This window comes from Antechinus flavipes, chromosome 2 (assembly GCF_016432865.1).
Source record: "Antechinus flavipes isolate AdamAnt ecotype Samford, QLD, Australia chromosome 2, AdamAnt_v2, whole genome shotgun sequence".
Classification (NCBI taxonomy): Eukaryota; Metazoa; Chordata; class Mammalia; order Dasyuromorphia; family Dasyuridae; genus Antechinus; species Antechinus flavipes.
Genome location: NC_067399.1, coordinates 185851466 through 185877370, shown reverse-complemented (window position 1 = coordinate 185877370; position 25905 = coordinate 185851466). Strand labels below are relative to the sequence as shown.

The 25905-nt window shown below is 33.3% G+C and overlaps 1 protein-coding gene across 4 annotated transcripts in view; it reads left to right on the top strand.

The window, feature by feature from the left end:
• Positions 1-25643, top strand: part of ARHGEF10 (Rho guanine nucleotide exchange factor 10) — a 221909-nt gene extending 196266 nt beyond the window's left edge. For all 4 annotated transcript variants that reach the window (XM_051976003.1, XM_051976002.1, XM_051976004.1 and 1 more), the window contains 3 exons: positions 7562-7736; positions 20864-20986; positions 23665-25643. In XM_051976003.1, the coding sequence (XP_051831963.1) occupies positions 7562-7736; positions 20864-20986; positions 23665-24185 (819 nt within the window). In that variant the 3' untranslated portion in view covers positions 24186-25643. The remainder of the gene's footprint in view (positions 1-7561; positions 7737-20863; positions 20987-23664) is intronic.
• The last annotated feature ends 262 nt before the right edge of the window (positions 25644-25905 follow it).

Here is a 25905-nt window from a genome sequence, read left to right as displayed (position 1 = left end):
ATTCTTCTTTCCCTCCTTTATTTCTTCCCTCCTTTCCTTCCCTCTTTCTTTCCTTTCTTCCTTCATTATTTTCTTCCTTATTCTTCCTTCTTTCAAATTAATTGTAGAATGAAATATTAAAAGATGACAATTGATATATAGTAAGTTATATCTTTTCTAATTGGATATATTCTTGAAATGTAGTTTTGTTCTTTTTGTTTTTTGAGTCATTATGGAACACTTGTGTGATTGCTGTAAATGAACAGCTAGCCAAAAAGTACTTTACCAACAACATCATCACCACCCTACCCTCTAACTTTCTGGGAACAGTCATACCTGAATCTTCTTAGACCATGATTGGGTTTCTGCCTGGGAAGTTCTGTGGACTTTCCTTTTGATCCCAACTGGTAACTTCTCTATTCATTTACAGAGTCACAGACATAGGGCCAGAAGGGACTACTGAAGCAATCTAGTCTAACTCTCTCATTTTACAAATGAGAAAAGAGATATCTAGCAATATTGTGTGACTTATCCAAATTCGCAAAAGTATTAAGTGCTGCAAATGAGATTTGAATCTCGTACTTCTGATTCAGTGCTCTTTCCTAGTTCCATGACTGTTTCTCTCTGTGTGTCTTTCTCCTGTTTGTCTTGCTCATTTTCTCTTCTTTATCTCCCTTCCTCCCTCAGTTGTATGATTTCAGAAACCTATATTCAAAGTGATTTGCTCTAACTATTGTAATGAACCTAGTATATCTTATTCCATGTGCAATACTTTTTTCTATTTGACTTTTATGGGTTTTTTTTACCTTTGTAATTTTTGTGGGTGGGCAAGGAACTCAGACTTGTGATTTCATCAGTATTTGAAATTCTCCAGAGATCATCAGTTCAACTGTAAATTAAGTCTTAAAGATTTTCTTGGAAGCATTTAGAGATTAATTGACTGACTTTCCTCAGATATATAGCTAATATGAGAGATAAGACTTAAATCCATATCTTCCTGTCTCAACGGCCAGTATAACATATTGTGTTTAAAATTTAATACTGTTGGATCAACTAGATGGTGCAGTGGATAGAGCACCAGCCTGAAGTCAAAAGGACCTGAATTCAAATATGATCTCAGACACTTAACACTTCCTAGCTGTGTGACCCTGGGCAAGCCACTTAACCCCCATTGTCTCAGCAAAAAAAGAAAATAATAATAATACTGTTTTCAATATAGTGCTGTTTTAACAACATGGTTAAAACAAAAAAAATTAAAAATATCATGGCTTTTGAATTTTAAGATAAAAAATTATCAGTGTATTTTAATAATTAATTGCTCTAACCCTTAAGTTACAAACGGAAAAAAAAGTGTCAAAAATGTGTTTATTCTGTGTGTGTGTGTGTGTGTGTGTGTGTGTGTGTGTGTGTGTGTATTTGTGTGAGTGAGAGAGAGAGAAAGAGAGAGAGAGTTCCAGCCTTTAGCAACAGAATTTTTCCCCATAAATTTTTTTAAAATTTGGTGAGGAAAATGTGTAGGAAAATCATACCAATCAGCAAATTTCAATTTAATTGTTCAATTATGAAACTACTTTCTGGCTTGATACATTCCCTAGGAGAATTCATAGTGGATTGTAAAGTAACCTGAGGAACAAATATAGTTAAGCTCTTGAAATGTATTAGGGGAAAGAAAAGAAGAATGGAGATAGACAGACCAAGAAAGAGACCTAATGACCAAAATTGTTATTAGCCTTGCTTAGTAATTGTCCTAGAATAATAAATTGCACAAAAGAAAGACTTTTTAGAATTTAGAGTTTTAAAGGACTTAAAAGAGTAGAACTTCAGGACTTTTTTTTTGTAAAATTATTTTCAAGTAACAAACATTTATTTTCTCTCCCCAGCAACTTCTCCCATTGATGGGACAAACCTTTTAATAGACATATAATCAACAAAACAAATTCCCACATTGACCATGTCCAAAAATATGTCTCATTGGTATTATGAGTTCATTGCCTCTTTGTTAGAAGCGTTATTCGTCATTAGTCCTCTGAATCTGATTGGTTATTGTTTGAATCTGAATTCTTGAACCTTTCAAAGAGAAATTTGAAAGATTTATATGAACTGATTCAGACTAAAGTAAGAAGAAGCAGGAAAACAATAACAATTAATAGATACATGACAAAGATAAATAATTTTAAAAGATTTAAGAGCACTGGTCAACATATTTTGACCAATCACAGTTCCAAAGGGCTGATTAAGAAGCATGCTTCTCCCTCTTCCAGACAGAAATGTGAAGATTGAAATATAAACATTTTTGATATGGACAAATTGAGAATTCATTTTGCTTAATACATCTTTGTTTAAAAGGATTTTTTAAAACATTCTGTTGAATAGTTGGAAGAAGGGGAGAAAATAGATTTTTGTTAATTAAAAAATTTAAGTCTTTTAAAGTTGTTTGGCTTTATATTATTGTTATTGTTTAGATTGTTATCCTGGTTCTGTTCATTACAATTTATACCAGTTTATATAAGTCTCCCAGGTTTCTCTTCATCCATTTTGTTATTTTTTATGGTATAATAGCATTCTATTCCACTAATTTACTTAATTTGTTCAGCTATTCATAAACTAATGGACATTCCCCTAATTCTGGTACATTGCAAGTACAAAAAGAGCAATTATAATATCTTTATGTTAATAGATTTTTTTTTCCTTTATTAATTTCTTTAGTATACAGACCAGACCTGCTAACCAGTTAAAAAACAGTTTAGGTAAATTGGGAGTATTGTTCAAAATTGTTTTCCAGAATGGCAGGTCTGGTTCATAGCTCCACTATTGATGTGTTTTCCCATAGCTCTCCAGCATTTATCATTTTCCTTTTCTGTCAGTTGTTCTATCTGATGGATGTGAGATACAGCCTCAGAGATGCTTCAATTTGCATTTTTCTAATTATTAGTTATTTTGGAGCATTTTTTCTGTGGATATTAAAATAAATTAGTTTTTTTTCCCCTTAGGAAAGTACTTCCTTGTGTCCTTTGCGTAGTTATCACTTAAGGAACAACTCCTGTGTTTTGTAAATAAGAAAATTGAAGCCCAGAAAGATGAAATTATTTGCCAAAAATAACAAAAAATTAGTGTCAGAGCTGGGACTTGATCTCATTTTCTTCCATCTTTAAGTCCAGTTGTTTTTCTACCATGTTATCCTTGAATATACTTATCTTCAGTAATCATGATAGAATTTAACTTTTTAAAAATATGGTTTTTAAAAAATTTTTATGCATGGTGAATCATTTAGTAGTAGGCACAAAACATTCTATAAATAAGAACAAAGTCTATGATTCAGGGATTCCTTATAGCCATGAGTGTGCTCATTCATTCATTTTCATTGACTAAGCATATGAAATTTGCATTTCTTTTCTAGTTTCTTCAGGAAAATTATGCAAATATGACAAAGTTTACATAATGGAAAACAAAGCTTTTAAAGTTTGAAAATCCAAGAGTTTCTGTGAGTTTATAGTTATTTTCATTTACATAAATAAGTGATTAGATTCTGGAAGATCTGGATTCCAATCATTCCTCTAACATTTAATTGTGTGAACATGTTCAAATTATATCCACTTCTGTAAGCCCTAGTTTCCTTAATTGAAAAATGATAGAATAACCTTTAGAAACTAAATCAAAGAACTACTCTCAAACTAAAATGAGATAAGATATGTAAAATATTTTGAAAGCTTTAAAGTGTTATATAAATGTTAATTATAAGTAATAATATTACATTTAATTCTGTTTAATTCAACAAACATTTATTTATGTCTTATTGTTTGCAAAAGCATTGGGCTAGGCACAATAGTTACCTAGATGAAAAATATCCCCAAAGAGCTTACATTCTACTTAATGTAGGTTCCTCCTAAGGTACAGGATGGGGCAGGGGGCAGATGTCATATTTGATTATTTGGGAGAGCAGAGAAGAGATGAAGTTCTGGGACGCTGCTTTAAAAGAAGTTAGATGTTCTATGAGGCAGAGGTGAGAAAGGAGAATATTCCAGGGGAACCACCTCTGTTTTGACATAAAATGGTTTATTTTTTTACTCTTTAAACTGCATCGTTTAATTGATAGAATTATTAGGTGTATTCATTTGAATGATTAAATTCAAAGTTGATGTCAAACTGGAAGTTGTGCTTGACCTTATATTAATTAACCTTTTTATCAATGACATACATTTTCAGATTATAAAAAGTTGGGATGGATATCTAACAATGGATGAAAGGGAATCCAAAAAAGATCTTAATAGTCAAATCATTCATTAGCATTGATAAACTCTTTTAATATTTAGATCTTGAAATCCACTAACAGCTCCAGATGTTTTCTATATAGCATCATACAGAACTGGACAGAAGTTTAGAGGTCAACTAATTCAAACCTTTCATATTATAAGTATGGAAATTGAGGCACAGACCCCACGTGAGCTGTTCCAGATCAAAAATTGTATAAAATGTAGAGCAGAATTCAAACACAGGTTCTCAGATGTCAAATCCCTTCTCTGTTCCATTATACCATGCTGTCTCTGGTTCATGATATAGAAATACCTAAAGCTAAGTTTTAAAGAAAAAAATGAATTTAGGCAAGCAGAGAACAAGCTGTCTTTATCTTTTGGCATGGGAAACATCATGAACAAAGGTATAAGAGTGGGAATGTGTGTTCAGGAAGCAATAAATAGACACATTTTGCTGAAATGAAAGTTTCCAGTAGGCAAGTGATGAGTTTGGAGAAACATGACGTTTTTAGCAATGTTTTGAATGCTAAACTAAGGAATTTGGACTCTATCTTGTAATTCTTTGAAGGTTTTTTTTTTAGGGGGAAAGATGGAAGGAAGGGCTTAAAGTACTAGCATTCTAATTTCTCTTCAAAGTGAAATGGACTAGGACATACTCTCTCAGACAATCGTAGGTGACAGTTCAATGGAAGTCCAGGATTTTAGAATTAGACAATTTGAAATTTAAGTCCCAATTGTTCCACTTGGTAGCTTCCCTTTGAACTTTTAAATAATTCATTTAAGCTCTCTGAGCCTCAGTGTCCCCTGTCTGTAAATCAGGAATAATTTTTATTCTCCTCACCTTATAGTGTTGCTATAAGATTTAAAAGATGAGTGTAAAGTGTTTTATAAACATAAAATGTTATATGTATGAGCTATTAGTATTTTTTTAAACAGTGCTCAAATGATTTCTTCTCTCATTCTCTATGTTGCCTGCCATTTTTTTCTGTTCCTTGCCTGTGCTAGGCTGCAGCTACTAGTTGCCTTTGGAATTTGGATCTTTTGTCTTTCTTCATCTTCATCAATTCAGAATGATTTCTGTGAGCTGTGAAAGCTCCAAGGATAAACTTTTGAAGCATATGAGTGCTGCTATGGTTATAAAGCAATTTTTAATTATACTAAGTGCTGTCAGCTTTTGAAAATAAGAAAATAATAAAGTAACTTTATATTGAATTTCAGGGATCTAATTTTCCAACAAACACAGAACTGTCTTTAGTGATAAAATCCTGACTACATCCATCCCACCCAACTCCCCTTAATCAATAAACTTTAGTGACTGCCTATTATTTCCAAGATCAAATATAAAATTCTTAGTTTGTATTATAAGCCCTTTATAATCTGTCTCCTTCCTACCTTTATAGTCTTCTTACTCTTTACTTCTTCCACATTCTCTCCACATACTTTACAATTCAGTGGTACTGTCCTCCCTATCCTCACATTCCATCTCTTGTCTCCATGGATTTTCACTGGCTGACCCCCCATGTCTAAAACACTTTCCCCATCTCATCTCCCCCTTCTGGCTTCCCTGGTTTCCTTCAAGTTTCAGCAAGAATCCCATCTCTTTACGACTATCTCCAATTGACTCTGTATATATCTGGTGTCTGCATAATTGTTTTGCATCTTGTTCTCTCTATTAAAATGTGAGGCCATGAGAGCAACCCTCAGCTTAATAAATTCTTGTTGAGGAGTTTCAGGGCTGGAGCCAAGATGGTGGAGTAAAGTCAGGAAGCTGCTCAAGCTCTCCCAGTTTCCCTAGAAAACCTCATGAAACTGAGCCTCTGAAAAGAGTCTAAAGGAATGAAACCCCTCTCCGACTCAAGATAAAATGAAAAACACTTCAAGAAAGGTCATTCTCACTGGGGTGAAAAGGGTGTCCAGCCCAGGTCAGATAGACTTTGGGAAAGCCATGAGAGGGTCTTGATCACAGCAGATCAGCAACTAAGATCCTCAGTCCTGGCTTAGTAGTGGAGCAAATCAGTGCAGTAGCTTCCAGTTCCAGCTCAGAAGGCAAACTCAGGGAAACCAAGCTATTTCCTGAACACAGCAGACAAAGTTACCTCTGCAAACCCAAGAGGCCCTGTGCTCAAAGCCAGGACTCAGAGATGCACAGGAAGCTTGGGAAAGCTCCCCCTTTACCTCATGATCAGAGCTCCACTATAAAAGTAAAAAAAAAGAAGAAATGCCAAAAGAAAAGGAAAGAAAATGAGCAAGAAAAGAACTTTGACCATAAAAAGCTGCTGTGGTGACAGACAGGGCAGACCAAAACACAAACTCAGAGGAGGACAGAATGGTCACAGAAGAAATCTCAAAGAGTGAGATAAATTGGTGCCAAGCCCAAAGAGACTTCTTGGAAATACTCATAAAAGACTTAAAAGGCAAATAAGAGAGGTAGAAGAAATAATGAGAAAAGAAATGAGAGATATGTAAGAAAAAGTCAACAATTTGGAAAAAGAAGGGGAAAAAAATGTCTGAAGAAAACAACTCCTTAAACAGTAAAATAAACCAAATGGAAAAAGAGATGCAAAAGATAACTGAATAAAATCACACATTAAAAACTATAACAGGGCAAATGGAAGTTAATAACTTTGCGAGACTGCAAGAATCAGTCAAACTAAAAAAAATGAATAAAATGGAAGAAAATGTGAAATACCTCATTAGCAAAACAGTCAACTTGGAAAATAGGTCCGGAAGAAACAATGTGAAAATTATTGGCCTACCTAAAGACCATGACCAAAAAAAAAAAAAAAAAAAAGAGCCTGGATAGCATTCTACAAGAGATCATTAAGGAAGGTCTAGAAACAGAGAGAGAAATACTCATTGAAAGAATCCATCCATCACCTACCTGAATGTAAATCAACACATGATATGATCATTTCTTTTTTCTGGTTTTTTTTTTTAATCTCTCCCATGGCTTTTCCCTTTTGCTCTGATTTTTTTTCCCAACATGATTTGTAAAGCAATGTATATTAAAGATAAATAAATTTACTACAATAAAAATTAAGTAAATAAATTCTTGTTAACTGTCTAATAGTTTTAACTATGCATTAAATCATTGAAGATACCTACTGAATATTGTGAAAATATAGTTGCTTACTTTGTATTGTACACTAATAAATCATACATACTCCTTAAAGTCCTATGGATATATATTTTTAAAAGATCAACTTCTTATGAAAAAGGTATAAAAAAACCTATGGGAAATTTCTACTTCAAGAAGTGTCATACAAGGGACCTATATAAGCATTAAGCATTAGGGTTTTTCCATTTCTTATATTTTTGTCATTCACTTTCAGAACCATCTGGAGGCCCATCAAGAGGAGGGAATGGTGATCTCTCACATGGCAGTTGCTGGAGTTGGCATCTGGATTGCCTTTACATCTGGATCTACTCTCCGTCTTTTTCACACAGAGACACTAAAACATCTCCAGGACATTAACATAGCTACTCCTATTTACCATATGTTGTCAGGTAACTACTTTGCCTTTTTTCCCGCTTGTTTGTTTTTAAGTGTGATTGTGTTTGCTTCTGTGGAGTGATGGTTTGTATGTGTTTCCTCCTAATGAGCTGAACAACAAACTTCACTCTGCTCAGTAGGATCTCTTCAACTACTGAATAGTAGCACTGAAATACTACACATGTTCCTCCTGCTACTGAGAGCTCTATTTCAACAAATCAAACAAGAATTTATGAAATAGTGATTGTATTCAAAATGCACATTGTGCTAGAATTTGACTGAGAGACCAATTTTAACTGAGATATCATCCTTGCCCTCCTGGAGCTCGCAGTCTGATAGAATCATGAGAGACCACCATAGATTACTGTAATATAATATTACATAAGCAGTTAGGGAGTCATGGGACAAAATACTATTTGGGATCTGAGGGGAAGGTAATTATCAACTTAGAGGGTAAATGAAGACTTATGGAAGTATTCAGTGTTTAAAAAATGGGAAAGAATTCATCAGGCAAAGAAGAAGAAAGAGGTAGATGGGGAACAGTATTAGCAGGGGCATGGAATCAGGAGGGTTAAGATTGGGACATAGAAGTATGAGATTTTGTAGGTGGAGGGAACTCTTGGTTAATAACTTTCTCAGTGGCTCAAAGCAGAATTTTCTCTTCAATTTCTACACCTCCTTTTTAACCTGTGGTCTTAGAGAATTGCCTAGGAATACTGAAAATCTAAATATATTTCTTGCCCAAGGCACAGTGACAGTTTGTGTCAAAGGTTTTTCCTAACTTGGAAGCCAACTCTAATTCCACTGTGCCTCACTGTTACTCAAATTTAGTAGAGGGGAATAATGTGAGAAAAAGCTTGAAAGCCTGAATGTTTCCACAACATGGAGAGGCAATAAATGTCAGGCAAAGGCATTAGAATTTTACTTGGTAAACGCCAGGGAACCATTGCATTGACATGACCAAATCAATGCATATAAATTATTTTTATCTAGTACAGAGTATGGATTAGTTGAGGAGATGGTAAAGTGGAAGCAGGAAGATTTGTTGAGAGGCTCTCATGATAAACTAGAAGGATGGAGATGAGAAATTGCAGTTAAATGACAAAGTTAGAAGCCATACAATAGAAAGTTAAGATGAGAGTGAGTGGAAAGGATGTGGTAGAATGAATAGCTTATCCACAAAAAAGGAGAAAAGATATAAGACAATAGCTGAAGAGGAAATGAGATCATTTCTTCATGTAGAGGGTTGTTCTTGACAAGGAGAAGAACTCCCTCATCATGTTTCTAAGAAGTAAAATTGTGGGAAGGCAGTTAAGTGATGTCCTATGAGGAGAAGGGAAGAAGAGGGAGGTCTTGATGAATGACATCATTTTTTTCAGTGAAATACGAAGCAAAAGTCTCCATTGAGGGAATGAGGCAGGGGATGGAGAATTATGGGCAATGGGAGGAGGGAAGAAAATCTTTTGAAAAAATCATTGTGGAAAATAGCGACTTGGTTAGGAAAGTATAAAAGAATGCCTTACTTCAGGGAAGGTCCAGTTGAGCTTATGTAACATAAATTTGTAGTGGACCTAGTTTGCATAGTTTTCTTGATTTTTCTTCACCTTGATTAAGTTATAAGTCAGAAGGAACAAAGGCAGCAATTGGTGGGAATAATTCAAGGCTGAGGCTTGACAGGGCATGTTTAGCATTAGGCTAAGGGATGCAAGAGAAGAGAATAATAGGAAGTAGAGCTCATAACAGAGTTTTAGAACAATTTTTATTTCTCGTATAAGTTTACCATAGATCATCATCCTTTTAATTAAAAAAATGTCTTTTGTGGGTGTATGTTTTACACTCTTGATTACTTAATTTTGGTTTTTTGTTTATCTTTGTATAGCTTCAAATGAAAAATGTTTCTTCAGTAAAAATGACCATCACCACTCCACCCCATTTCTGCCAGAGCCATCTTTTATATTCAAATTTTTCAGTTTTTTTGTATTGTCTTGACAATGTCAAGATTTTTTTTTTCTTTTTAGCAGTGGTTAGCAATTGTTGTTTGCTTGTTTGTTTAGACCAGTCTTTTTGAAGTTCTTAAAAGCTGAAGAAATCTACATTGTACTATAGTTTCCAGGACTTTCTGAACTCTTTTGCTTCTTTTGTGAGAATTAGTTAAATTAATGTGCCTATTTTAAATGAATAGTTTGTCAGCTATTGGTGTTGTTTTCCATTTTTAAAACTTTATGTAATCACTCCTATCGTGTGCATGATTGATCCTTGAAATACTTCATTTCCCCATACCAGTAAATACTGTCTTTTTCATGGTCATTGAAAAATAACAATTTAGCATATTTTCTTGTAATATTAGAATTAAAAACCACAGAATTAAAAATAAAATGGTAATGAGACATATATGTTCGGCATGAAATTGAACACTTACTTATCAGAGAGTTAAATAAGATGGAGAAGACAGGTTAATCCAGTTTTGTTTGGTCAGTCAAACAAGTATACTTGGTTATTTATACTCATGTATGGTATCCTCAAACTCATACAACTTATATTTAATTTCTATTACAAAATATAACCATATCAACATTACTTATACCATAGTGAATGTCTGATGAAGAATGTGAGCCTAAGTCCTGCTTCCAAATAAAATGCTCTTTCTAATGTTCTTTTGGTAAGCAATTAAGTTAAATATGATTCAGGTTTCTGTAAACTTCTTGGCAACACATTAGCTGCCTTGGGGTGGTCTCACTTTTCAGGGAGCTTACATTCTAGTTTTCAAAAAAGCAGGAAAGCCTACAGGCATCATAGTAAAAATCTATATAAGATATTCAAGAGGCAATTTAATTAGTAGCATAAGAACTGATTCTGGTAAACATAAAAATATTCGCCCACAAGGGGAATCATTATAATAGACTTTATTGGCAACCTAGTCAAGGATGAGAATGGAGAGGAGTACTTCTGGGTGGTAGGAAATCCTCATTGTTTTGCTAAGTACTCTTGCAAAACTGCCGCAACTTCTCTGTCCTTTGGATTTCCCATCTGTAGAATGGATAATACTTTTCATTTGTGTATTTCATGAGGATTTGTGGTGATGAAATGAAATAATTATGTAAGCATTTTCTGAAAGGAGCCACAGAAGTTCTTTACTTGACTATTAAGAGTCAAAGGGCACTAGAGATTTATAGAAAAATGTTTGTTATCCAATACAGATGTTAATCACAGAAAAAGTGGAAAAGTTATTTGAGAACTGAACTCCATTCTTGCCTCATGTTTAAATTAGTTTTCCCAGTACATGTTGATTTTAATGCTGCATCATTTTTACAGAATGTTATTTCTCATTGAAGAAAAAAGAGTATGTGTACCTTTTTCTATCTTTATTTAAAATGCATTTCTATACTTTTTTTTTTGAGATCAATAGATGTTCTTATTATACAAGATAGTAAGTTAGATATTTACTTCTAGTAGTAGCTACCCTTGGACAAAGAAGACTAATGTTACTCTAGAATAATACCTTCATGCCTTGTCACTCATATCAAATTAGTCTCCAAATTACTGCTTTTATAGTCAAAATGCTATAAGTTATATAAGACTTAAAAAGGAGAATTTTATTAGCCAAGACCTCAAGAAACCACATTTTAAGCCTGAGATATATTTTAATTTTTCAGGGGAAAAAATCTCCTGCATGTTTCCATAAGTCTGTGAGATAATAACCAAAAAGGGTTATGAGTCAAGAAAGTAGGAGGTTGCTATAATGAAAATGATGAGATGCAATGGGAGCTTAAAACACAAAAGTTGAAAATCCTTTATTAAGCTGTAAGTAGTATCTGTGGGTAGGTAACTACAGAAAAAAAAAAGAAAAGGAAGTTCAAAATTTTAATTAAATTATCAGACTTTTATTGGAACTTTGAATAGTGAGTTTAAATATGTGATAAAAGGGCAAGGTTACTCAGAGTTATTTGGAATAGTTATTTTGGATATTAGGATATTTGGATAATAGGAATTGTTATTTGGATAATAGAAAGGTCCAAAAATATCTCCTAGATTATCTAGCCCTCATGTCAGAAATGCTCCTGTAATACGTTTTTGAGCATTAAGATTCTCTGACAGGAAGCATGGTATGATGCATAGAGAGTCTGCTTAAGCCATGCTTAACCTCAGATACCCTGGGTTCATGTGCTGATTATGACACATATGGATTGTGTGACCATGGGTAAATCAATTCACCTCTTAATCCCCAGAGAATACTAAGACTTTAAGATGCAGAACCGTTTTTAGAACTCCTTAGATAGACTATATGAGGTTCAGAAAAAAAAAAAGTTTTTGTAAAACTCCTGGGCAGAAATGTAAATCCCTTGAAGGGATGATACTTTGAGGTCACTTCAATTAGTGACACATTAATGAGGATTAAATTATCAGGTGCTCTTTGGTTGAGAGAGCTAAACTGAATAAGACCTGGAACAAAAAGTAATCTGATAGGCTAAGTGGAATATGGAAAAAAGTTCTAGAAATTTGGATCATGAAATGCTGCCTAGAAAGGAAGGTGGGTCTTAACACAATGACATAATGGGAAGTTCTATGTACCCAAGCTATGACACAAAAGTCCCAAAGCAGTTGGAAGAGGAAACCATTAAAAAGGAGAAATGGAATGGTATCAAGTACAAGCTTTGTGTGTTTCACAGACTTGCTGAGGGCTGACCCTCTGTTATGAAACATATTTTGTTGACCTTGAGGTTGGTAATACTCTTTAGGCATTAACAAATACCAGAGATGGCTCGTTAGCAGCCTTAGTGTGTTCTCAGCTATTTTGGTGCAAGAGAAAAGGTAAAGCATTGGAATTACATGCAAATGATTTCTTCTTTTTATACCCACAAATTTATTTACAGTCTTCACTGGTCTAAAAGCATACTTACACTTTGCAACAGTCCTTGAAGTAAATGTTTTCACTGAACATACATGTTAGTGAAATGAATGTTTGCTATTGGGACCTCTGTTGTAAGTTGTTGGGATAAAGCCAAAGTAAATTCTTGTTTTGCCAAAACATGCATTTATTTTCCACTTCATGAAAATAGTTTATTTTGCCAATATATCAAAAGGTCAGATCTTTAGGGGACACAGGGAATGAGATATCATAGCAGTGACAAGCAGTCTTATAAACCTAGCAAATGGGTGGGTGGGCAGGTGGGGGTTCAAGCTATTCAGTGGCTCACCCCATTCCATCTGGCCCAGCTCTTGTGGATTTGGAGCCCATGTTCTAGTTGACATCACTCTTGTCTTTCCTACCATGGTTGCCATGGTTTTCAAACTCCTAACAGGCTAGCAGCAGAAGTACTGCTGAAAACTTCCTAGTCAAGGCTTTGTACCACCTACAGGATTTTAATCAATCACTTTCCACTTCTGGTTAGGGAGAAAAGGGCGACATCTTTGCAAGCAAGTGTGGGAGGGATTTTTTAATTGTCATAAACACTTTTGTGTATATGCATTTCAAAAGCATATTTTCCATATTTTTAAATTGTAATTTAAAAATAATGTCCTTAGCCAAACATTAGCTATCAATCATTAGCCAGTTTTCTTCATGTCCTAAAACAGACACTGAGAATGATTACTCTTATGATTGGACTCAATTGTTGTCATTTAGTCCAATTTATTCATTTAAAAAAGTATAATTATTGTTAGTGTTTTTGTGCTAGAGCATCACATTAATTTCTTAATATATAAATTTATTCATAGGCTGAGCTAAATGTTTTTGTTATTGCTGTTATTTAGTCACTTTCAGCTGTGTCCAATTCTTCATGATCCCATTTGGAGTTTTCTTGGCAAAGATACTGGAATGGTTTGCCATTTCCTTCTCCAGCTTATTTTATGGATGAGGAAACTGAAATGAACAGGAATTAAGGGTCTTGCCCAGGATTATATAGCTAGTAAGTGTCTGTGGTCAGATTTGAACTCAGGAACATGAGTCTTCCTGATCTTGGATCTTTCTCTATATCTAATTAGCTGCTCCGAGCTAAATATAACAAAGATTAAAAAAAAGAGAGAGAGAAAATCAACTAGCAAAACTAATCAGTATATAGACAGTATATAATAATACATGCAAAATTCAACACCTATAGTTCCCAATCCTATAATGAAAGGGTGGAAGTATATTTTTGTATTTTCTCAATTTTTCTCCAGGGCCAGCCTTGGCTATTGTAATTACATAAGATTAGTTTGACTTCTGTTATTTTTCTTTACGTTATTGTAGTTTTTGTGTATGTTAGATTTCCCACTGCTTCTCTGAATTATTCATATTCCTTGTTTCTTTTGGTGCATGAATATTCCATTATATTCATGTCCCACAATTTGTTTAGTGATTCCCTAATCTATGAATGCATACTTTGTTCCTAGTTCTTTGCTATTACCAAAGTACTGCTTTGAATATTTTGGTGTACATCAAACCAGAATTTCTTATTAAAGAAGTTATTTAAAGAAATTATAATTAAAGAATTATTTTGGTGTACATCAAACCAGAATTTCTTTCTGTCTTTAATTTCCTTGGGATATTAAATACTTAGGAATACCAGCCCCATCATTCTATATGTGAGGCATATAGACCCAGAAAGGTATTGCAGATCATCTAAGTATTTAGTGAAGAGCAAAGATTTCAACTAGAGATATTTACCTTACATAAAGTAAAAATCATGACACAATTTTTCAATCTTTGAGAAACAGACTTGGAAACTTTAATAAGTTATTTCTGTTTATAATACAGGGTTATAAACTGATCAAAGAAGCATTCATTATTTTCCCTGCCTTTTTGTCTAATATCCTTATCCTTTGTGTTTCTATTTCCCTAGGATGGTCCTAATAAAAGTATAGTTTTGAAATATGTTCGTGTCTCTAAAATATTATAATGAGTATGTATTTATGATATATCTATATCTGTAAGTGAATCTGTAGCTGCTTAGGTTGGAGATTGCATAAGTGTAGTAACTTCCTTCCTTTATTTCAGAATAATAGCATGGAATTCCTGAAAACCTACACAGAGTAGAAAGAGATTGTAAAGATAAAATTTTCTATGTATCACATAAGTACAGCGTACATTCCATTTGTTTCCATTGAGTTTTCTACCACAAAATAGTCAAGATGCTAGGTTTTTGGAGAATAGCTTAAAGCTATTATGGAGACATAAAATTGAAGCAGGAATGAGAGGTAAAGATTTTCTTACATCAAAAAAAAAAAAAGAAAAAATTTAAGTGGGAATAACACTGGGCATGTCATAAAAAAATCAAAATCTAATTTATAAAATGACTTCTTATATAGCCAACATTTATTCAAGGTGTCTTCTGTGTTATAATGAGGTCTTACCATATCTAAAATAATAATATAGTTTCCATACTTTACTTAAAAATAGAATTCAACTGCCGATGTTTACCACTGTCCAGCAGTTGTGATGTTACTAAATCTTTCTTCCTCTGAAAGTAGGAAGAAAATTCAGATAACAAGCAATAAACATCTAAATGTCACGAATGACCAGGGCTGAATAGTAAAACCCTAGCTTAGAAAAGAGAACTAACTTTAATGGAATCCTATTTACCATATCCTGTAAGCTATCAGAAGATACATTCTGAAGTAGCTGTTTCCTGGTTTTCTATTTATTACAGGATTTCAAAGGTTAGTTTTAAAGACCTATTTAATAGGAAACATATTTCTGAACATGATATTTAGTCTTAAGAAATTGTACTTGATTTTCATATGTAAATGTTGTTCCCAGAATTTATATTTAAACTAATTGCTAATAATTTATCATTTCATTATCCATTGATACTATTCTAAGAACTATATACCTCAAAGTAAGAAAATTTGATACATGAAAGGCAATGAAATTTAATTTATGAGACTAATTTTAATTAGAAAATATATACCTTTTCATGTCCTAAGTCAGGACTTAAGCTGATCTTTTTGGGCTTAGAGTCAATTTATGTTTCATCTTTCTCATGATAGTAACTAGAGGATATAAACATTTCTGATCCTCTTGGTCTCTGGTGTCATCTTAAATCCATAATTATCTTGGTCTGTCAGAGAGTTGATAAAAAATAATGACTAATTCAGCATTTCTAGGATAGAGTTCTCTCCATCTCAATTTTGTTTCATATTTTGGTTTGGGTACAAGAAGGTACATTTTATTTTCATCAGTACTTGACATACTTTAATTTACTTTATTCATTTAAAAAAGAGAAAAAAATTACATTCCAGGAATGCAGGAGGGTGATTAAAACCTCTTGTCATTTCCAATACAAGAGTTTTTGTAATAATTACCATGGCCATCACTGAGCACAGATTGACCATTTCAGTCATCATCAGTTCAACAAGCATTTATGAAGTGTTTTATATGAGGCACTGTACTAAGTCCTAGGATACAGAGTCAGACAAAAATTAGTCCTTTCAAGTTGCTGACTATTTAGAGGAGACAATAAGCAAATAGCAGGTACAAATGGAATATATACAGGATAAATTATAAGTAATCTGAAGGAGAAGATATTAAGTACTAAAGAACTAAAGAAAATTAGAAAAGGTTTCTTACTGAAGGGAGAATTTTAGTAGTGACTTGAAGGAAATCAGGAAGAAGATGTGATAAAAGAAATACCAGACATGGGGGACAGCCAGTAAAAATGCTCAGTTCAAACATGATGGTGGTTGTTATTTGTTCATCCTTCTCAAAGAAGACCATGACCAGGAAGGGAATGCTATGATGGACAAGTGAATTGGTTTAGGTGAGGGAGGCTGTGCAAGATTACCTGCTTTGCTTTTCCCCCTAGGTCCTTTTGGGTCCAGTGACCAGATATAGATCAGGATGAATGAAGATGGCCCTGGATGACATGGGAGATCTGGGCCTATTTAAGCTAAAATCTTCAACAGGTCTCAGTTTAATTGAGGTGGACACATTCAGTGAAATTAAGGATAAGTAACAATTGAGGCAAAGAATCTCCTCTTTCAACTAGTCCAAAAAAATCTAAATGAATGAATGAATGAATCTGGGAGGGGAAGACTCTCAAGGTTTCTGGCCTAAGCAAAAATGACTGCTATTTACATTCAATTTGAGTCAATCAGGATCCAAACAATGACCTAGGGCTTGGCCTAGGACCTGGTGGTGGCCAATGAGGATCAGATTGATTTTGGTTTCAGGTACAGTCCTTAAGAAAGAAATCTAGTCAATAAAAAAGGAAAAAAAGCATAAAAAGATGGAAAAGGTAGAAAAAGACCAGGTTATGAAGAGTTTTGAACACCAAACAGGATTTTATATTCTATTCTTGAGATAATAGGGAGGCAATGGAGATTCTTGAAAGTGGGGAGGAGAGGTCAAATGATTGTACTTGCCATCTTTAAGGAGATCACTTCAACAGTCAGGAGTGGGAAGAAACTACTGGAGACCAACCAGTAGATCACTCCAATAGGTGTGAGTAATAAGAGCCTACACTATGATGATAGCAATATTAATGAAAGAAGAGAGTATATATAAGATGAATGTAGAATTGACAGGACTGCAGCAAACTATATATAAAGAGTAAGAATTTTTGTTGTTCAGTCTCTTCAGCCATGTTCAGTTCTTTGTGAGTCCATTTAGAGTTTTTTTTTTGGCAGAAATACTCACCATTTCCTTCTTCAGCTCATTTTACTTATGGCAAAGCAGAGGTAAACAAGATTGAATTACTTACCCAGAAGTGTCTGAGGTCAAATTTGAATTCAGGTCACCCTGACTCTGGTTCTTATACTCTATCCACTGTTGTCACCTAGCTGCCCCAGTTGCCTTGATAGTGTTAGGGAAATTAGAAAAGAGGGAAAGTTTGGAGTAAAAATTAATGAGTTCAGTTTCAGACATATTGAGTTTAAGTAATTATGAGACATTCAGTTTGTGTATTAGAGTTGGAGTTAAGAGACTTGGTTTTGAAAGCAGGCTTTGATAGTAATTAGTATCATCCTGGGCAAATTACTTTTATTTTTCTGACCTTCACTTTCTTCATCTAGAAAATGGAGATAATGAAGCTTGTCTAACACTGGGTGTGTGTGTGTGTGTGTGTGTGTGTGTGTGTGTGTGTGTGTGTGTGTTGGGGGAGGGGGTGGGGAGCAGGGTGTTTCAACCACTCTATTCTTGCCTTTTCTCTTCCCTACTATTGATTCATCACCTAAATGAGTTTCCCCAGTGTGAATATCTTTTCTCTGCTCTGGAAAGGCATAAAAGGAATCTATAATTCTATATGTCTTTAATTCTGACCCTATCAGATTCAGCATTATGACAAATCATTTTTAAATCTTCTTTTCTGTGGTGTTCCCCTACAATTACTTCTTCACAAACACAAATCCCAAAAGGACACCCACCAAATATCTGTGGTTAACATTGTTTATAACAACAAATAATTGTTTAAAACAAAGTAACGAAAAAGAGACTTTCCCCATTGTTTAGAGGAAAAGATTTTGTTTCTCAAAAAGAGTACAAGGAGTGAGGGGGGGAAATAGGATTATAGTCTTAGGGTCGGTAGTGTTTGTATGCTTGGGGGAAAAGGGTTAGGGAGAGAAAAAAAAAAGTCTGTGTCTGACTCTCCTACCCACTTGTCCCATCTGACTTCCAAAGTCCTGGCCCCATTTCTAGTGGCAGCCACTTCTGTCTGAGTTTCTTCTCTCCCAGCTCCATATAGATTTTTATATCTTCCGTTTCTTTAGCTTTTTGCTTTTTGGGATCAGATTTCCTCTTAGAGTTTGACTCCTGCCTGATTCACTTCAGCTGGCTTCATTAGGCAACAATAATCCTTACTACCTCCACCATCAAACAATTGCAATCCTTGGATAGGTTCCACGTAGAAAGTATTAGGGATCCTTTCTCTAAAATTATCAAAAAGCTTTCAGTTCTGCTCTATTGGAATCTTGACTATGATGACTGCCATCTTCAACATAGAAGGTAGGAAGACTAAGGTGTCTTGGCAATCTATTACTCCTTTAGCGTCACTTCTTTTTGATTACTAAGCTAAACACAGACCTGGCCTTCCTTTTTGAAAGAATTTATTCAATGGTCTATCTTCAGGATATTTCTCAAATCTCTACCTCTGCAGGGTTGATTCTAACCAAGTAATGATCAATTGACTAATGATAACCAAATGGCTCAAGAATTCAGAGTTCCTCAGTTGCTTCTGTTGCTTTTAAATTCTAAGTCTTTCCTTTTGATTTCTACAAAAGAGCTGGACAGATACTGAGGTTATCTATGCCCTGGAAGAAGTTCATTGACAATTTAGCTATCTTCCAGACTTTTTCCATATTCAAGTGAACTAAGTCAAAGCCTCATCTAATTCATGGGATACAAATGACCCTACTTTCAATTTAATATCCTCAACAAAGAACAAAATTGTCCACAGAAATCTGAAAGGGTTTCACCCTTTACTGTGTGTACTGAAATGGATGCAACCTTTATATCCCTTTATCTCTATTACTTGCCCCTCACAACTTGAAAAGATGGTGAAATCTAAATCTTGCCCTTACATATATAATACTAACATTATTGTGTTGTTGTGGAGGAAGTACTTCACAAACCTTAAAGATTCTATATTTATGAAAGTTATTGGTATTGTTGATTGGTATGGTTTCTAAAAAGCAACAAACCACTGTGATAGAGGAATAAAACCAATATTTTCATTTTTTTTAAATGTAGAGACATGCTCACCTGTTGTAGCTTTGCAAATTAAAAGATATCTTCTAACTTTCAAAATTTCTAAAAGTCACATTATTTTCTCTATAATCTACAAACCTTCATAAATCAAAATGTAAATGACAAGCTTTTGTGTTAAGAATGAATGTTAATATTTAAAAATTAAGTCAGATGTTTGAGGGACTAGAGTGCTTTTTAAAAAGGATGAATTCTATAGCTGGAAAATTCTGGAGCATGAATTTTGATTTCTAAAGACGTTCAATCATAGCAGATTCTTTACTCTCATGTACTATTGGTTTAGAGGAGTATCAGAGCAAGCAATCATAATTTGCCTGAGACTAACATGTTTACATTAGAACTACCAAAAAAAAAGTTGAAAATAAAGATATTTCTACAAAAAAGGAAAAAAAAGAGAAGAATTTTACTTATTTTCTTGGGCCCATTTACTACATTATAGCGATAAATTGGGTTGTTGTATTGCACTGGTCTAAAACACAGGAAAGTTGCTTCAGATTTATTTATTATTTGCCTGCTGTGGCTAATGCTGATAATCCTGGGGTGAAAATAAAGGAATAGGATTAATGGTATAATTAGGTGAAGAAAATAAAAATGTGATACTATTGCCTTTAAATTAGAAAAGGAAAGAAGCCTGCCCCCTGGAAGAAACGGTCAAATAGATTTTGCAAATAATTGCAGTTTTCTTTTTTTATTTAATGGCTGTAACTTTGAGTAAACGGGCACAGTTCAAAGAGCTATTAGAGGCCTAAGTTTACAAATCATCTCTCACTTGAAACCTATAGGATGATTAAATTATTTAGCATTTTCAGGTCTCATATTCATCACTGAAATGAAAAATTAAATTAGATCTCTAATATTCCTTCTAATTCTAAATCAGTGATCCTACAATCCAATGACATAGTCAATAAACATTAAGTATTAACTATATTTTGGGCACTAACTGGGTTTACATAAAAAGGTATGACAATCCCTGTCTTCAAGGAACTCACAGTCTCATGGAAGAGACATCACATAAAAAGAAGCTAAAAAATGGGAATGGGGAGATAGGAGCAGAGTAGTCTGTACCAAAGACTAAAGAAGTTTTGCAATTGGAGTAGCAAGTGATCTAAGGAATTAGGAAGTCACTTCTTTAATTTTTTCACTTTGCTGTTTCTTCATCACTCAAATGAGAGAACTAACCTACATGATCTATAAGATCCCTTATAACTTAAAAATTCTATAAAAATTACAGTTTTGGATGCTTACTCCTTGAACTTTTTTCTTAATCTCCCCCAAACTGTTAATACATCATCTTTCAATTACTTTCTCTTTACTATCTCTATATGTGTGTGTGTGTGTGTGTGTGTGTGTGTGTGTGTGTATTTGTGTCTGCTTAAATACATTCATGTTACATTTATTCTAGCTTAATGTATCATCACACTTTGTAACTGGAAATAATCTCAGGCCATTGATAATTTTTTTTAGGGCAACAGCGGGTATCTGTGACTAGTCTGCTTGTGTGTCATGGTTTATTAATGGTCGGAACAAACTTGGGAATCATTGTATCACTACCAGTTCCTCGTTTACAAGGAATTCCCAAAGTGACTGGTAAGTGAAGAGCCTCAAAAATTCGTAGCTACATCATACTTTTAGATTTGAGGAAACACTTAATTTCAAAATATTTCATTTGCGTGCTTCATACAGATTATACTTTATTGATAGAGTTTTTAGTATCCTATGATTAGTAACCTCGCTCACACACATATATGTATGTACGCAAATATACATATGTGTGTATGTCTGATTTTTATTTATCAGTTAAAACAGTGAGTTTTTTATTTCTTGGTATTATTTAATAGAATGGATAAAAACTTTGAAGATAAAACAAATTAATTTTACTGGTAGTAAATATTTTGTATAAAAATAGTAAAAAAAATCACTGTGGTATATTAAGAGCTAGGAAAAAGCTCAGATATCCTCTAATCTAGATCTCTTGGTTTACAAATGTTAAAAACTGTGGTCCACCACTTGCCCAACTTCACATAATAAAAAGTTAGTGGGACAGAAAGGACTAAAGAACAGATTACCAGCTCTTCTGTTAATATATTCTGATGTAATACATTTCACTTTCACTCTGATTTTTTTTATGCTATATCCTTCTATTGAGCTACAATTTGATTCTACCCTTTATTTCTAGTTCTATTATGTATTGCAAGAAAATCAAGCCTAATCCACCTGACTTTCATTTAAGTATTCAAATACAGTTCCTAACATGAAGAGAATATTGGATTTGAATCTAAAGAATAACATTCACCTTTTGGCTCTGTTAGTTACACCTGAATGACATTTATCACTTCTCTTGATTCTTTTTTCCTTTTTTGTAAAATGAAGGAATTAAATTAGATTATCTGGAAAGACTTTTCTAGTTCACAGTCTATGATCCTATATTTCCCCACCATATTCTTCTTCTTTGTTTCCCAGAAAATACTTTCAGGTATTTCCTAAATCATAGTTGTATGTTACTTGTATTCTCAAGACTATAAGTTTTCAGCATATGCGTTTTTTCATCTCATATAAGTGTTCTGAAGTATACTCTAATAATATTTCTATGAAATAGTATCTCATATAATTATATCATCTTTTGTTGTAAAATGACAGTTTAAGACAATGTATGATTATTGTTTAAGAGTTTAAAAAAATTAAAAGGAAAAGTTGACTGCTTGGCTCTCTGGAGATATTAAGCACTTAATAAGTGTTTGTTGATTCAGTGGTGCATAGTAGATACTTAATAAGTGTTGATTGAATTATTGGGTTCATTTACAGCAATTACAGAATTATGGATTACATTTACATCTGAAATAATAAAAGTTTGTACTGTTAGGAATATTAAAAGTAAAGCACATGAAAATGAAGTAATTATATATACATATAAATATGTATACATATGTGTATACACATATAATATACATATATGTATAAACTGATATTTTTTCTGCAAAGCCTCTGAACTATAATGTGTATATATGTATGTGCACACACATACATATTGCAGTTCATGTATTTCATAGAAAAAACAAGTTTTTTTTATTATAGAGAAATGAGAGTAAGTAATATAGACAATAAGATAGAAATCTCTATTGTTCAAAGAAAATAAAGATTTGTAATATTCCGGCCATATGGCTGTGTGATACTATCATTTAGAAGATCTTTATGAAAACTGAAGTGGTTCAGGTTTACATATAAAACTACAGTTCACAAAGCTAAACATTTTTTGATTCTAGAAAACAGAGTGAATAAAGAAGGATGATGTATAAGGAGGCTAAAAAGGTAGGTTGGAGCCAGGTTGTGGAGCTCTTTAAATACTAACTAAAAGAATTGAATAGATAGCCAGTGGAGATTTTTTTATATAGAAGTCATAATTTAGGAATTCTTTTTAGCAGTCCTGTAGACCAGTATTGTCCAAGTCAAATAGAAATGGGCCACTAAATTGTAAATTAAATCTTAATTTTGAAACCTACATATTAATATTACCCATGTTATATTATACTTGTATTTATTTTGTTAAATATTTCTCAATTACATTTAATCTAGAGCTCCACAACAGACTATATACATCCTTGATGTCAAATTAGAAAAAGTAGCAAAAAAAAAAAAAAAAAAAAAAGAATATTGGCTTTGAAGTCAGAGGATCTGGGTTCAAATCCCACCTCTGATGCTTATTACTGGAATGACTACTTGACCTCCTGTGTCAAATAGTAGAGTTGTACTATGGCCTCTGAGGAGACTTAGAGCTCAGGAGCCATAAACAAACAATATTTTGGTATTCTATCTCTTTCAGATCTCCATATTTTAAATTATTCAAATTATTATTATCTCCCAAATTCATAACAATATAAGCTAAGAACACTTAGACTTGAATTGAATATCTCTCTGTAATTATTTAGATATTGGGGTAGGGATCAAAGGAGTCAAGTCAAATGAACAAGATTTATTATATTCATATGTAGAGACACTCTAAGAGCCAGATAGCCAAAGAAAGGCAAAAGACAGTCACTATTCTCAAGAATTTCACAGTATAATAAGGAAACAACATGTAAACAACCATGTACAAGCAATCCATATACAGGATAAATTAGAGATAATCAACAGAAGGAAGATACTAGCAATATCTGTAAAAGGTACTTATTTACAGAAAATGGGAGTGAAATTCTTACTTGCTTAATATCCATATACTTCTAAAGGCAATAATATTCTCTACTTTAATAATATGTATTTTCTCCCCTCAGGCAGAGGTATGGTTTCGTATCATGCACATAACGGCCCTGTGAAATTTCTTGTCATGGCTCCAGCTTTAAACAAAAAAAACACAAGTCATTCCAGAAATAGTCTGCTTCCAAACTCTGAACCTCAGGATGATGACCAGAAGGACATTCTTCCAAATGAGATATCTAATTCCTGTCTAAGTCAGAGCACCCCTGACAATGCAGTTTGGTTAGGGGACTCAGTGGGATCCATCACCCAAAAAAGTGACCTGTCATCATCATCTGGATCATTGACTTTGTCTCACGGGTCCAATTCTTTGGAGCATGGACCAGAGGACAGCACCATTTATGAGCTCTTGAAAGATCCAAATATTGCACTTAATAAAGGGAAGAATCACCAGTTCAAGAAAACAAAGGCAAGTTCAGTGTTAGTCATCTGTGGAGGACAGGGGCATCGAAGGGTGAATAAAAAAGCCAAGCAACAGCGGCAAGATGAGTTGGTTTCCTCTATTATGGTCTGGCAGATTCCTCTGTTAAATGTATAAAAGTGAATGCAGCATATTTAACAGTCATGGAGTCTGCAATTGATACTTTTTTGACTAAATCATAGACTACATGATTGAAGCTGTGTCTATACTGATGGGGAGTGGAAAGGGAAAGCACAGTATTTAGGGAAAATATGTGCAATATAGTAGTGGCGGCTACTCTGTAAGTTAGTCTATTTTATTCTCTGCTGCAAATTGGGATTATAAGCACTATGGGAACAAGTTTCAAAGTTGAAGCTCTTTCTTTTAATAATTTGTAATGTGCAAGAAAATGCGCAATTTTTTTTTTTTGGTTTTTTTTTTGGGGGGGTGTTGGTTTTTGCTACTGTAGCTCATAATGCTAAACTGGTTACATCAATTCATTCTTTTCAAAGCTCTTGTGACATAATCATCCTAAAGACATTCTTAAACTAAGAATTTGCAAATGCTAAAAATTCAGCATATGGGATAGTGCAAGAAGACTTTCTATTAACAGTTCTTAAAACATTCCTACATGTTTTCAGATGTGTGACTTTATTTATATTTTCTTTTATATATTTCAGAGTAAAATTTGTAACAGTTAGAAAAGACAGGGAATACATATCAGTCCATATGCTTGTTTGCTTTCATAAGTCAGCTGTTTTTTTTTTTTCCCCAAAGTGATCTGCATGTTTTATGTATTTTAACAAAGTAGCTTTTTATATTACTTTTTTTCAATAAAAATTTGAGGTAAAAATTGTAATCAATGTATAATCTGTAACAGTATTCTATAAAAAGAGCATGTTTTAAAACAAAATGATCAATAAGTAGATGACCTTCAAACAACTAGTACCAAACAATATATTGTTGACATAATATTATATTAATACTTTTTAACTGAAATCCTGTGTACTTGTGGTATAATGAGTTATATATGTATACATACATATTTACACATATACATGTGTGTATAATAGAAAAATTGTTAGCTATTTCTTTTGCAGAGTCTCTTGCATTTGCTGAACTTGGACCAATGGAGCTAGCTATTTCTTCATGCATTCTGAAAGGTTCTTGGTGCTAACTGTTACATATGTACTTCATTTCTGGCAGTGGGACATGAGCCAAGAAAACTGACTCCTTTTATCCCATAAGAGTATTTTCTGCAAAATGTGCAGGTTTGTGTTCTGCAGTTATACAGCCAATAATTATATCAAGTTGAGGTACATGAGTAATGCATGAATTACAATTCTTTTGAGACTGTATATATGTCAATATTTTACTTGCAAAAATAGCAAATAACTAATGGAGGAATTCATTTAAAATCAATTTCTGTGCACTTTACAGATGGTTTTTAAAATTCTACTTTTGTGATATAGATGAATATTTTCTAAAGTTCATCACATTCTCATGAAAATAATATTTTAATCTCTTAAGCTTTCTAAACTTGTTAGCTGCTATCTGATTTGATAAATAAAATCTGACTTTATTTAGAAACAATAATATTATTGCTGCTTACTTTCCACAGAATTCATTGGGGAAATCATATTCTGTTGAGGTAAAGGGACACTAACTACATCTTTTCATAAATGGAAATTTATTTTACTATGTAGACCTAACTAATGATTTAAATTAGAAATAGATATTAAGGCACTTGAAAGATATGTATGTAATGACCAGTTTTCACTGATTTTAATTTAAATAAAGTCAGGATAATTCAGAAATTATAAAATGTTAAATTTTACAAAAAATTTTTCTAAAGAAA